The sequence below is a fragment of the Pelodiscus sinensis genome, chromosome 10 (assembly GCF_049634645.1).
Source record: "Pelodiscus sinensis isolate JC-2024 chromosome 10, ASM4963464v1, whole genome shotgun sequence".
Lineage (NCBI taxonomy): Eukaryota > Metazoa > Chordata > Testudines > Trionychidae > Pelodiscus > Pelodiscus sinensis.
Window position 1 is genome coordinate 27,950,293 of NC_134720.1, and position 13,150 is coordinate 27,963,442.

Genomic DNA, 13,150 nt, shown 5'->3' on the forward strand with positions numbered 1-13,150 from the left:
TTCCCTCTGCTATAATTTGTTTAAGATTGGACTGCCTGAGACTTTCCATCTGATGTCTTGCAAAGTTTTTTTTCCCCTTTGTTAGGGATTGATCATGCAGTTGAATTAATTCAGCAGTGAAAGGCCAGGTGGGAGAAGAACTGTGTGTGTGTGTATGTGGGGGCGAGGGGGGGTGCAGAAATCAGTACTAAAAAAAATCCTTGTTTTTTTCCGACAAAGCATAAAGAAACAAAATGAGCATTAATTCCAACTGTAGCAAAGACAACATTGGACGGGAAGCCTACTCAGCTGTGAAAATATGGAATGATTAAGACATATGATCATAGAGAAATGGGTCATATTCTATCACATTTTATGATCATGCCCTGAAATAGGAAAAATATTGATATAATCAGCAAAATACAGAGTTGCCATTAGCACATGAAATTACAATAGTACAGCAATCTTTCACAATTAGTCAAGAAGTGACACATTAATATTTTGCTTAGTGGAATGTAAGGGCCCCCTGGTAGTTGAAGCAGTTTGACTCCAATGTGCAAGTGATTACCATCTATATAGAAGACATACATTCCCTGTGTAGTGTAAAGCCCAAGTCAACACAAGGGTTGTTCACAGGTGGAGCTTGGCTACTGATGCAGAAGTGAGTTTATCACTATCAGCCTCTGAAGTGAGTACATTAGGACAGGTGTATCCTGTAGCCCACAGCGCTAGCCTGCTTGCTTGCTTTATTATATCCTGCCTGGTATTATTGATTTGTTGTTTGTTTTATTATAATGGACTTAAAGTTTTGTATTAGAATATTTTATGATGTTTGACAATAACAAAAGAAACCTATAGGCTCATGTTCTGTATGATGAGATAAAGCAAGTTAGCATACATACAGTCAAGTTGCTTGTTACCTTTGGTATGGTTACACGGCCTATTGGTTACCATTTAGATTTTGTTTACTGAAGGCCAAGGGTGAAGTTTTGAGAGGGTAGGGAAGGCAGTAGCCATGTGCTCCGAGACGTGGCTTGCTTTTCATCCCATTCCCCGGAGTATCAGGGAGTGAGGGGGAAGTACTTGTATACCATGCATGCCTCTGACTCCTGGTTGGTGAGCTCCCTTCATGCTTTTGGCACGCTAGAAGCAAGGCTGATTCTTTTGTCTCTTACCATCAGGTTCCAAGGAAGGGTGCAAGCATGTTAATCTAGGAAACTTTCTTAAAAATAATACCACACGTACCTCTTAAAACAGTTGTTTCGGTTTAATTCTGGGATTTGGAACACTTTTCTGCTTATTTTAATACAAATCTCTAAGTCTGTATGTTGTCCTTAGTGTTAGTGTCCCGTACATCCCAAGGGCTCTTACAAGATTCTGTCATCTGATTCTGGGACAAGAACCTTTTCTTTTGCTCAGATCAACCCATATCCTATCAAAGAGTAACATTAACCCCTAAAGATCAGGCAACAATCCCAGTCATGGCTCAAGAAGGCACTACCACTTTGTGGTGGGATTGAAAGGATTCCAAGTAATCAGGCTGGTTCCGAAGAAATTGGATAGGCCCCCAAAAGCACAAATGACATTAAGAAATGGCTCTTTTGCAAATGGAAAGCAAGTCTTGTAATGGTATGCATTTCTATTTAGCTGTATCTGAAACTGCTGTTTTGGAAAATATTATAGAACCAAACTACTAATGGGGATGACATGTTTCAGTTTATATGAAACAATGTCACCAAATGGCAGACACAACACCAACACGTGTATTCAAAATCATAAATACAACAGATTAGTAATGATTGTGCTGAGTGAGCTGGAGTAATTCAGGTTGTTCTTTTCCTACCATTTTTTTTCTTCATTTCTTATATAGTCTTTGTTTTCATCTTTATGGAGTCTGATTCTACATTCAGTACTCACCCACAATTCCCATAAGTAAATCTAGCCATGAACAGTATTATTACATTTTTATAACAAATACAAATGCAAGTACAATAGAAACATTTAACTGCAACAGGCTGATTTTTCCAAATTTCAAAATGTTGAATGTTCATGAACAATGGAATTTTTATTGAATAAATAAGATAAAAATTAACAAGTTTCACAATTTGTTTTTCCATTATTTTACCATACTACATTCTTGTCGGTAGAGATGACGCATGCAAATTCTTAAATGAATAACAAACCTGATGATACACTTGATGCATAGTGCAATACAGGCCCAAATGCAGGAATTTCTGTGGGTGTGGGTGTGCTTTTTTTGTAAATGTGAACCACAATTTTTAAATATACATTTTAAAACTATATATTTCCTGCAGCTCTTCTTTCCCCATAGTGATATTTAAATCTGTTTTGAATTTAAAAATGGCACAACTGGAATATAAGGTATCATTTTTATAAAGAGTTTTATTTATAAATAATTTGTATTTAAATGTAAAATAGTCCCTTATTTTCCAGTAATATTTCAGTTGTGCCTAAAAACCAATTTAAAAAATAAATACCAATTTAAACTAGAATAATAGTAATACAAGGAATCAGCCCAGTTGCGCTGAAATTTCCTGTATACAGCCGTTTCAAAATAAACTGTCAGCGATGGAACGCTAACACATACGTTTAATCATTTCATCTACTGTTGTTTTATATTGGTGTTCTAACTGGTAGCCATCTTTGCAATGAAAAGAACAAGAGTCTGTTCCCAAGTAGGACTAATCACCCTATGCCTGTGGGACACCAAGCAGGGCCCAAAATTATAGCCCATTATAGCCTATATCTGGGGTGCCCAAGATGTTGATTGCAAGCGTTCAACCAGTGGATCACAAAGCAGACCGGCATGTGCAGCGGCAGTCAAAAAAGAAAACTGAATGTTAGGAATCATTTTAAAAGGGATAGAGAGTAAAACAGAGAGTATCTTATTGCCTCTGTATAAAACCATGGTACGCCCACATCTTGAATACTGCATACAGATGTGGTCGCCTCATCTGAAAAAAAAATATTGGCATTGGAAAAGATTCAGAAAAGGGAAAGAAAAATGATTAGGGGTTTGGAATGGGTCCCATATGAAGAGAGATTAAAAGACTGGGACTTTTCAGCTTGGAAAAGAGGACACTAAGAGGGGATATGAGAGAGGTCTATAAAATGACAATTGGTATGGAAAAAGTGAATAATGAAAAGTGATTTACTTATTCCTGCAATAGAAAGAACTAGGGGTCACCAAATGAAATTATTAGGCAGCTGGCTTAAAACAAACAAACAGAAGCTATTCTTCACTCAGCGCACAGTCAACCTGTGGAACTCCTTGCCAGAGGATGTGGTGAAGACTAGGACTTTAACAGGGTTAATCTAGATAAATTCATGGAGGATAGGTCCATCAATATTATTAGCCAAGATGGGTAGAAATGGTGTCCCTAGTTTCTGTTTGCCTAGAAATCGGTGATAGGAGAGGGATCATGTGAGAATTACCTGTTGTGTTCCTTCTTTCTGGGGCATCGGGTATTGGCCAATGTCAGCAGATAAGTTACTGGGCTACGTGAACCTTTGGTCTGACACAATTTGGCTGTTCTTATGTTCTTATGGCAGTCTGTTTCGCCAGGGAGGGCTGGTACAGAATCAGCCCCTGTCTGGCCAGGTTGTGGCTCAAGTCTTCCCCTGGCCCGCCAAAGCATGGCAACTTGGAGGCAACTTGGGGAACAAAAGAGGAGTGTATTCACTCCCTTCATACATCTGCATACAGACCTGAAATATACTCACACATTTATTCTGTCCAAGCTTCTTGTCCTGAACCCTGAAAAGACAGAAGTGGTATTATTGGCCAGGGATCATTTTTATCAGATAACTCATTCCTCTTCTATGTCTCTGCTGAGAGGCTCATGTGCAGGTCATGAGTCAAGCTAAAAACTGTAGCATTATTTACCATATCCTGTCCATGGAAAGTCATGCATTGAACCTCATTAAGATACGTGATTTTCAGCTATGCAATTTACATAATTTGTGTCCTTGGTTTATTTTATGACATACTGAACTCAAGTCTTTGTTATTGTCATTCCTTCTTTGCTGGGCTATTGATGAGGTTGGGCCGAATGCTTGAATTGCTCATGGGTTTCTTAAAATAAAGGAATAAGGGATCTTTCGGAAAAGGCTTTATTTTCCGAAAGATCCATGTCTAGACTGGCGCTTTTTTCGGGCAAAGCTCCGAGCCGGAAAAAAGCAGCAGCCATGTTTATGCAAATGAAGCGGGGGGGATTTAAATCCTCACTTCATTTGCAATTGCGATGTGTCTAATTTGCATCCCTTTTACGGAAAAGGGATGCAGTCTAGACACAGCCCTGATGTTGTGGCTTATGTGGTTAGGTCCTGCGATGGTGTTGCTTCTATAGATATGTGAACAAAATTGGAAACTGAATGAGCAGGTTACTGGGTGAGTGTATCAAAGATGTGGCTGCTGGAAAGTATTTGCTTCAGATTGGGGGTTGTCTGTAAGTGAGGAATGGCCTGTCTCCCAAGGCCTGAGAGAGTGAAGGATTGTTTTCCAGAATAGATTGTAGATTGTCAATTATGCAAGGAAGAGGTTTATTTTCTTTGTTGGGCCTCTCTTGAAGTAGTTGACTTCTGGGTACTTGTCTGTCTCTGTCAATCTGTTTCCTTACTTCCCTTTGTAAATTTTTGTCTCTATCTGTGGGACTGGAGCAAATCCTGTTGTATTTTAGGGCTTGACTATAGACAATGGATTGTGTGTAAATTTACTAGGCTCAATACATGTTTTACTATAAATACTAATATCAATCTATCACTAGTGTGACTAATGAAAGCATGAATAGTAAAACAATAGTGAATAGTAAAGCATTTTTAAAAAGTTTTTTTAGCATGCTAATAGCATTGCATTGGATTTTTTCCTAAAACAACAGTTCGAGTCTTCATTAAACTAAAGTATTCAGCCTTGTAGTTTATCCTCTTAGAAATGAGAGTTCTGCTTTCATAAGCCACCATGGTGGTCTTAAAACTGTTTTTAAGAGATTTTCTTTTGTGGTATCACTGAGGTTATGATAGGATTTTTGCTAACATTTTAAATATGAGAGGACACCAATGAACAACTCTATAAACAGAGACTATATTACAAACTATGTTACAAACTTTTCAGATGTCCCCTTATTGGGGATAAAATGAAGAAAAAAACAACAACAACCCTTTATAACAGTAAGTCTGTAGCCACTGAACTGTTGCAAAAGAAAACAAAAACCCCAAAGTATACAGGAAACATAAGGTCCCATAATTGAGAAACAAAAAAATTGCTTAATACTGAGTTTTGTGCAACTTATCCCAAGAAGTGTCCAGTTTAAAATTATTCTATGTTCATTGTATAGTTGTGGAGGCATAGAGCATTTGGATGGTTTCCTAATAAGGAGTCCCAATAAATTAGTTGTGTAGTGTGGAGAGATTTTAAAGTGTGAAAATGTTATACATAAACAATGCAAGAAATAGTAATAGCCTTAAACCATGCCTTTATTTCAAGTTAGCAGGGATGTCACTGTAGTATGTAACACTTATCCCACAATTCACTAAAACATAAGCATGAAACCAGAGGGCTGAAACCAGAAAGTTATGTTTCCTTTACAAAGCAAAATAACATTCTGACTTAGAAAATACAATGCAAGTTACTTTGGAAAAGTGAATTAAATGCTTAGTTCACAAAACTAAACTGGAATGCAACCCGTCATTTATTTGTAGGGCTGCTAATACAGGCAGTCCCCGGGTTATGTACAAGATAGGGACTGTAGGTTTGTTCTTAAGTTGAATTTGTATGTAAGTCGGAACTGGCACATATAGTAGGGGAAACTATAGCCAAACATTTCTCCAGAGCTCAATTTTATTCTCCACACCTCACTTCCCTCAGTCCTTTATTCTCAAGCTGAGGTGTCTGCTGAGAAAACTCGCTCCGCGTCTCCCTGGTCTGCTGGGCGGGGGAGGGGGAGGCGCTAGCTTCGCGTCTCCCTGGTCTGCTGGGGGGAAGAAGCTAGTGCGGGGTTGCCTCACCCCGTTTGTAAGTAGGGATCCGATGTAAGTTGGATCCATGTAACCCGGGGACTGCCTGTACTGTGTTTTATTTACATCAAGTACCTTTAAATTATTTTTTCAGTCATTTCTATTGTAGAGTATTATTTCAGAAAGTTTTACTAGAGGCAAAAATTACAAATATTTTAAGATCACTGAAGAAGATACTCTTAGAAATATTCGAATTACAGGTCTGGTAAGACTGGGTTTGAATCTTTCCCGGACTGTCAAACAACCGAGGCATGAACAAAATCCAATTAATTTTTAAATTTAATGCAGTGATTCGGATGGTCAAATCTAAAAGACAAAACTCAATTTGTTTATAATGAAGCCCTCTTAAAGGAATGGAGGAGGGCAGGGAAAATGGAGAGGGGGAGAAAAGGGGCAGCAATGACAACCGCTGTCTGCATGTACTCTCTCTATATCTGCCTCCTGAAAGGGGGTGTTTTGGCTCCGCCTGTCTGAGTAGTTCTGTCTGTGCCTGTGTGTATGTAAATGAATGCTAGCGTGAATGAGTGTCAGAGAGCTAGCTGTCAGTGTCCGTGAGGGTGTTAACACATACCCGTGAGTTGGTCTGGCTATGGGATAATTACGTGTGTAATCACCTTAATAGAGATGTAATAAAATGACACATGTCCACGCCAAAATGCGGTAGATGTTAGTAAAGACGTGCCCCGTGTGTGTGTGTGTGTGTGTGTGTACACACAACCTCCAGTTCTCTTTCTCTGCTAATGTGATTGTGTGACCTGTTGGCGCGTCTGCTGGGTTTCTGCCTGTCGAGGTGCAGCTCGGTATCTGGAGGGCTGGCTGGTCTGGCAGAACAACTCTCTGGCTGTCAGGAACTTCGCTAGGCTGTTCCCACTTGCGAAACCTACATGCAGCTGTTGGAGGGAACTAACCACAGTAAGTGCTGGGTCCCTCCCTCCCCTTCCCCCCGCCCCAGCGCGCCGTGGGTGTCACAAGGGGGTCGGGCGCGGAGCGGAGCTAACCCACGCCCGTGAGCAAGCAGCTTCCCTCGGAGCCTCTGCTGCGCGCTCTCCCCGTCCCCAGCCCGGGCGCGGGGCAGGAGCGGGGACGGGGATTGGGCTGGGGCTGGCTGAGTGGGTGGCGGCCACTCCCGGCTCTGCCGCTGCCTCAGCAGGCTGAACTCTGCTCCTCAGCCCGCTCCCGCCTCCTGTTCCCTCCGCCCTCGCCCTAGTGGGGAGCCTGCACGGTGGCACGGTGGGGATCTGCGCTCCCGGGCGGCGCTGGGAGCCAGAAGCACATGCCGCCCGCCCGACGCCCCTTCTCCTGCCTTCCGGAGCGGGGCGGGGGCCGGGTCTCCGAGGAGCCGACCCGCTGAGCTGCCGGGAAGGTAGGAGCGCCCCGGGAGAGCCGCGGTGCCCGGGGCCGGGAGCTCTGGCTCGGCGCCCGCGAGTTTGGCGCGGCTGCCCCGTGCGCCCCACAGCGGGCGCCGAGACACTTCGTCCTCCCCTCGGAGGGTGAGGAAGCCGGGGGGGGGGGGACCCGGGCGGCCCGTGGGGCTGGAAGGTTGCTGCCAGGGGTGGAGGGCTGAAGAGCGGAGACTGCCAGGGGGAGGGGAGTCCCTCAGGCTGGCCTGCACGGGGACCAATATCAGTCACTGCTTTGGGCAGGAAGAGGGGTGTCGCGCCCGCTTCTGTCGCCGTCCCCTTTGCCTGCCCTTTCTGCCCTTCTCCCCATTAGGCTGCTTCAACTTGTGTCCCCCTCCTGGGCCACTCCCAGCCCCTAGCCTATTCCCTCCCTCTTGTGTGGAGCCCCTGCGTCCTCCCATCTCGCCCCACAAGCCTTGCCACTGTCAGACCCTCTTCTGCTACTTCCTGATCCCCCCTCCCGTTCTTTTTCAGCCCCCTTTTCCTACTGTGGCTCTTACCTGCTTCATTTTCCTCTTTCATACCTGCCCCTTCCTACTCCCAATGCAATCTGCACCCCTCTTCCATTCCCCCTATCAACCACGGATGCTGATCCCTGGAGCACTGGCAAAACTACCAGTTCTCCTTTCCCTCACTGTTCTCTGTACTCCTGCCAGATTGATGTCAGCTGGGGTTTAGCAAGGGGGGTAAGCAGGGTGGGAGAGGAGAGTTGATCTGGCTCCCTGAAGACCCCCTGCTCTACTGTAGCTCCTGATGGCAGGGAGGAAGGAAAGAATCTGTAGGGGGACCCTGTTGACTCCCAAAAGCCCACCTGGATGTGCTACATTTCAGCAGAGATGGGAGCAGACCTCGCTGGGGGTAAGGGAGGATGCCTTGGCAGGTATGAATATTTAAATGGCAAAAGTTCATGCCCTATGCTGAACTAAACAGTGGAGAGAAAAATAATTGAATGATACATACAATTGAACAAGTGTATATGGATTCTTCAGCTGACAATGTTTGAATAAAAGAAAAAAAGTGAAGTTTCAACTGGATCTTTATTTGCTTTTTTGTTTTAGATGCTTTCTTGTCCCCTCAAAGAAAATTGGTGCTTTACCCTCAGACCTGTCTGACTTTAGTGAAGAGATCATGACTGAAGTCCTCTTTTCAGCTGTTTTGAATGGGACTGAAACCAACATTCTGTCAAACACTGGCTGGACTCTGGGAAATGCCACAACCAAATGTTCCCTAACCAAAACCGGCTTCCAGTTCTATTACCTGCCCACTGTCTACATTCTGGTCTTTATCACTGGATTCCTAGGTAATAGTGTGGCAATCTGGATGTTTGTCTTCCACATGAGACCATGGAGTGGCATCTCAGTTTACATGTTCAATCTGGCATTAGCTGATTTTTTGTATGTCTTGACACTCCCTGCCCTCATCTTTTATTACTTCAATAAAACTGACTGGATTTTTGGAGATATCATGTGCAAACTGCAAAGGTTCATCTTCCATGTAAATCTATATGGCAGCATTTTGTTTCTGACTTGCATCAGTGTACACAGATACACAGGGGTAGTGTATCCTTTGAAATCGCTTGGGAGACTGAAGAAAAAGAATGCTGTTTACATCAGTACCCTTGTTTGGGTCATTGTTGTAGCTGGGATTTCTCCTATTTTGTTCTACTCTAGAACTGGGATAAGGAAAAATAAAACTATTACATGTTATGATACAACAACTGATGATTATCTGAGAAGTTACTTCATTTATAGCATGTGCACCACTGTGTTTATATTCTGCATCCCGTTCATATTGATTCTTGGTTGTTACGGGCTAATAGTGAAAGCTTTGATTTATAAGGATTTGGACAATTCTCCTCTTAGGAGAAAATCAATTTACCTTGTTATTATTGTGTTGATGGTCTTTGCTGTATCTTATCTTCCCTTTCATGTGATGAAGACCTTGAATCTAAGAGCCAGACTGGATTTTCAGACTCCACAAATGTGTGCCTTCAATGACAAAGTGTATGCTACTTACCAAGTGACAAGGGGTTTAGCTAGTCTCAACAGCTGTGTAGACCCTATTCTGTATTTTTTGGCAGGTGATACCTTTAGAAGAAGACTTTCCAGGGCAACCAGAAAAGTGTCTAAAAGAAGCGAGCTCCATGTACAATCAAAAAGTGAGGAAGTAACTCTTAACATTTTAGCAGAGTATAAACTGAATGGAGACACAAGTTTGTGAATGCAAAAGACTTGCAAGCATTTACAAAACAAAACAAACCCCTCTGTTTTTAATGTAGTAGAATGCTCTAGTGCCACAACTGGGAAAAATCTAGTGAGCCAGCTGGCAAACTTGTTTTGGAGGGGTGAAAGGGTGTCTCATTTTGTGAGTCCAGGGAGAATTTAAGCAAAGTAAATGCTTTTAAAAAAATCTTAAGGGAGGAAAAGCACATCAGAGTTCTGTTTTTATCTTTTTTTTTATGTTCACATCAGTATATCTTTCTGACTGGTGTCAGATAAAATGAAACAAAGCAAATCCCATAGAGGAAAAATATAGCTTCAAACGTGCTGCAGTTGTTAATTCTTTTCTCTCTCCATTAATAACAACAGATTAAAAAATAAATCTCCAAGAAAAATAAAAATACTTCCATCCATAGCCTCTTCTTTTACACTCACACTAAAAGTTGTTTACATTAAGACTATGATGCAGGAATCTTGAATGTTACCTTGTGATTTCTGCATTTTCTATTTCTGGAGCAAGTGATACAATTTTGGTAGCTTAGTGGTGTCTTTTCTGATTGTATCTTCACTAAAGGCTTGATTCTTATAAGGATAAGTTCCTGGTCCATGTCTATCATGATTCACACAAATTATTGTTATTGTATATGAAAACTAAAAGTGATATCTTGGTCCTGTTGATGTCAATGCTTTTGATTTTAGAAGGCCCAGAATTTCATATGGGTGTTTGCGTACAGACGGATGTCTAGCTTTTTATGCAAGCAGCTACCAAGGCATGCACAGTCACACTACATTTTATGTAGATATCACCTACAAATCTGAGTACGGGTGAGCCTTTACTTCTGAAAAAAAATGGACCTGCATATCTAAATATTCAATATTTCAGTCCTTGCTGAAGTAAAACCCTCACTATCCTCAGTGGAAAGAACCAAACAATGGACCTAAATAATGATTGCAAGAATGGTTTGGGGCAAATAGCAGGACCAAATTCACAGATTTGGAAGAAACCTGCTATTTAGGATTACAAATCTTGGCCAGTCCTTTGTTGCAGCTCTCACACTTGGCACCAGATGCTGGAAGCTGATATGAATTATCTTACAGGTAACATACTCTATTATTGAAAATACTTTAATTTTTATCCACATAAAAGTCAGAGATATTTGAATTATCTTAACCTTCATTTAGTACAAGCATTTTTCACTAGCTTATCATCTTGTGATAACACAAGTTGTTTCCCCGGCAAATTCTTATCAAAATAGGTTAAAGAACAATATTTGTTGGAATCAGGAAAAAAGATACATTTAATGTTTTAACTGTGAATAAAGAATTACTGTATCAATAGAATGTTGTAAACCACTGCAAATAATTTCATGCTGAGGAGTGGGTACCTTCATAAATTGTCTCACCCAAATGTGTACAAGGGTCACCTAAAATTTGGCAAAATAATACATTCTATAACGCAGCAGTCAGTGAAGATTTGAGGACAGGCAGTATTGTGGGGAACATAGCCTTATTTCATATGGATATCGTTGGAAATGTCTCAAAGTATTATTCAGTTTGATGCACAAAGTGGTGTGGTATGTAATCAAGTAAATGATTTTAATAACTTCCAAAAAACTTTATACTAGAGATTAAAATAAAATATTTCCATTTTATTAATTTCCAAGGACTGAGTACATGCAGAAAATGAATAGCTCTAGATATTGGTTGATAACTCAGAAATATAAAACTACTTGTCTGCACAAACTATTTATTTAACTTATTTATTGCAATACTAAGTACAATTATAAAGTATTGTTTAATAACATTTTTAATTCTATATTTTTCATATTTTCAGAATTGGGCATTAATGGAAAAATAGAACAGCATGTTTGAACTGTTGTAATACCTTGTACTCTAACTGAACATCTTTTATATTAAACTCTCAGACAGAGCCCTGCAATACATTTTGGACTACCATTTGCTGTTGATGTACAGTCTGTATGTAATTTAAGCTACTCTTTAGCAAGCATAACATTTTATAACAATGCTCAAAATCTCACATAATCCTCTAAATCAAAAAAAATGTAGATGCAATGCAAAAAATCAAGACAAACTCTTTATGACAAAACATAATTAAATGTATAGACTTTGGTTCTCGTTAACACTAAGGCAAAGTCTACACTACAAACCTTACAACGGCACAGATGTATGGATGTAGCTGTGCTGTTGTAAGGTGTCCATGTAGCTGTGCTGGTGGGAGGTAGTGCTCCTTCTGACATAGCTCTGTCTACACCAATGCTTTTCTCTGCAAAATTTATGTCATCTGGGGTGTGTTTATTCACACTTTGAACTGACAAAAATTTTGCTGACAAAAAAGCTAGTGTAAACAAAGCCTAAGGCGCCTTTATGCTACCAGAGAAAGAGAATCAACCCAACAGTACATGGTGCGTAACTGCACTTTTGAGACCATACTTAATTGACAAATGCATTGATAGGCTTGGCAGATGAATTAAGGATAGTGTTAGAATGGACTTGTAGACTGTGCTTTGAATATCTGTTTTTAAGGGTTCAAATTCCAAGTTGGATTTTTTCAGTTTTATGATCTATTTTTTTCCTTCAATTAGAAAATTTTGAAACATGAAACACATGTGCTCAATAGATTTACATAATTTTTTATTTAGATACGTTTTTAAATAAAAGTATCAACCCACTGTTGTTGTTTTTTTAATGTGTATCGATGCTATGCTAAGCCATATTGGCTCTCCATTAATGTATATTAAATCTAAAAAATCAGCAGCAACAAAATATTAGGGGGTACATATAGGGGAAGTAAGGATCTGCACAAATCCATGGGAAACTCAGGAAGCCAATGTTCTCTCTCATTAAGTGGTAGAATGTCCACCACTCTGCTACTTTGTGAGGTACAACATTCTCCCTACAGCATATTGGTTCCCAAACATGGAATGCTATTGTGCCTTCCCCATATACAGGCCACAAAACAGTGGAAAGTTCATTTTTTAATCATCTTGTCTGTCTAAACTCATGTAACAGACAGGCCCAATAACTCATTATGGGCCATTGTGGTAATATTTTATGTAAACAAGATTATTTTTTAAAGATGATTTGCAGAGGCAAGACACCTCTTTCCAGTAACTTTACATCAGTTATGTCCTAGAAGTCTCCATGGTGCAATTAGGAGAGGTATTAATCACATTTTAATCTTAAAACGTACTCTGTTTTCTTTCTTTCAGGTCCTGTGACATTCAGAACTACCAACACTGCCATCCTATTCTGATGTGAGTCCCTAACATGCACCATACTGAGATGTCGCAGCTACCACTGAATGCAGCTGGAACATGGAGCTGGTCCAAAAAAATCTCATGTTAAGTTCACACTTTTTACAACATGACAGTGTTTTGCACACATTCTGTACCTCAGAGTAGATAGAACCACTGCAAAATCAAGTCACAGGATAATAAGAGTGACTCTAACTCAGTGCTCCAGCATGGCTACTTTCTACCTGCAGCATCACAGCATGGT

The 13,150-nt window shown here is 40.7% G+C and overlaps 1 protein-coding gene across 2 annotated transcripts; it reads left to right on the top strand.

The window, feature by feature from the left end:
* Positions 1-6,767: 6,767 nt before the first annotated feature.
* On the top strand, positions 6,768-10,032 carry P2RY1 (purinergic receptor P2Y1). 2 transcript variants are annotated; one of them, XM_025181167.2, is made up of 2 exons: positions 6,768-6,924; positions 8,471-10,032. In XM_025181167.2, the coding sequence occupies exon 2, from the start codon at positions 8,541-8,543 to the stop codon at positions 9,630-9,632; it is 1,092 nt and encodes a 363-aa protein (XP_025036952.1). In that variant the 5' UTR covers positions 6,768-6,924; positions 8,471-8,540; the 3' UTR covers positions 9,633-10,032. The 2 variants fall into 2 exon arrangements, with proteins under 2 accessions (XP_025036952.1, XP_075793859.1); XM_075937744.1 differs by lacking the exon at positions 6,768-6,924 and adding an exon at positions 6,964-7,375.
* The last annotated feature ends 3,118 nt before the right edge of the window (positions 10,033-13,150 follow it).

What these genes read in the sequence shown, in the direction of transcription:
- P2RY1 (XM_025181167.2), top strand. Translation starts at nt 8,541, where the DNA reads ATGACTGAAGTCCTCTTTTCAGCTGTTTTGAATGGGACTGAAACCAAC.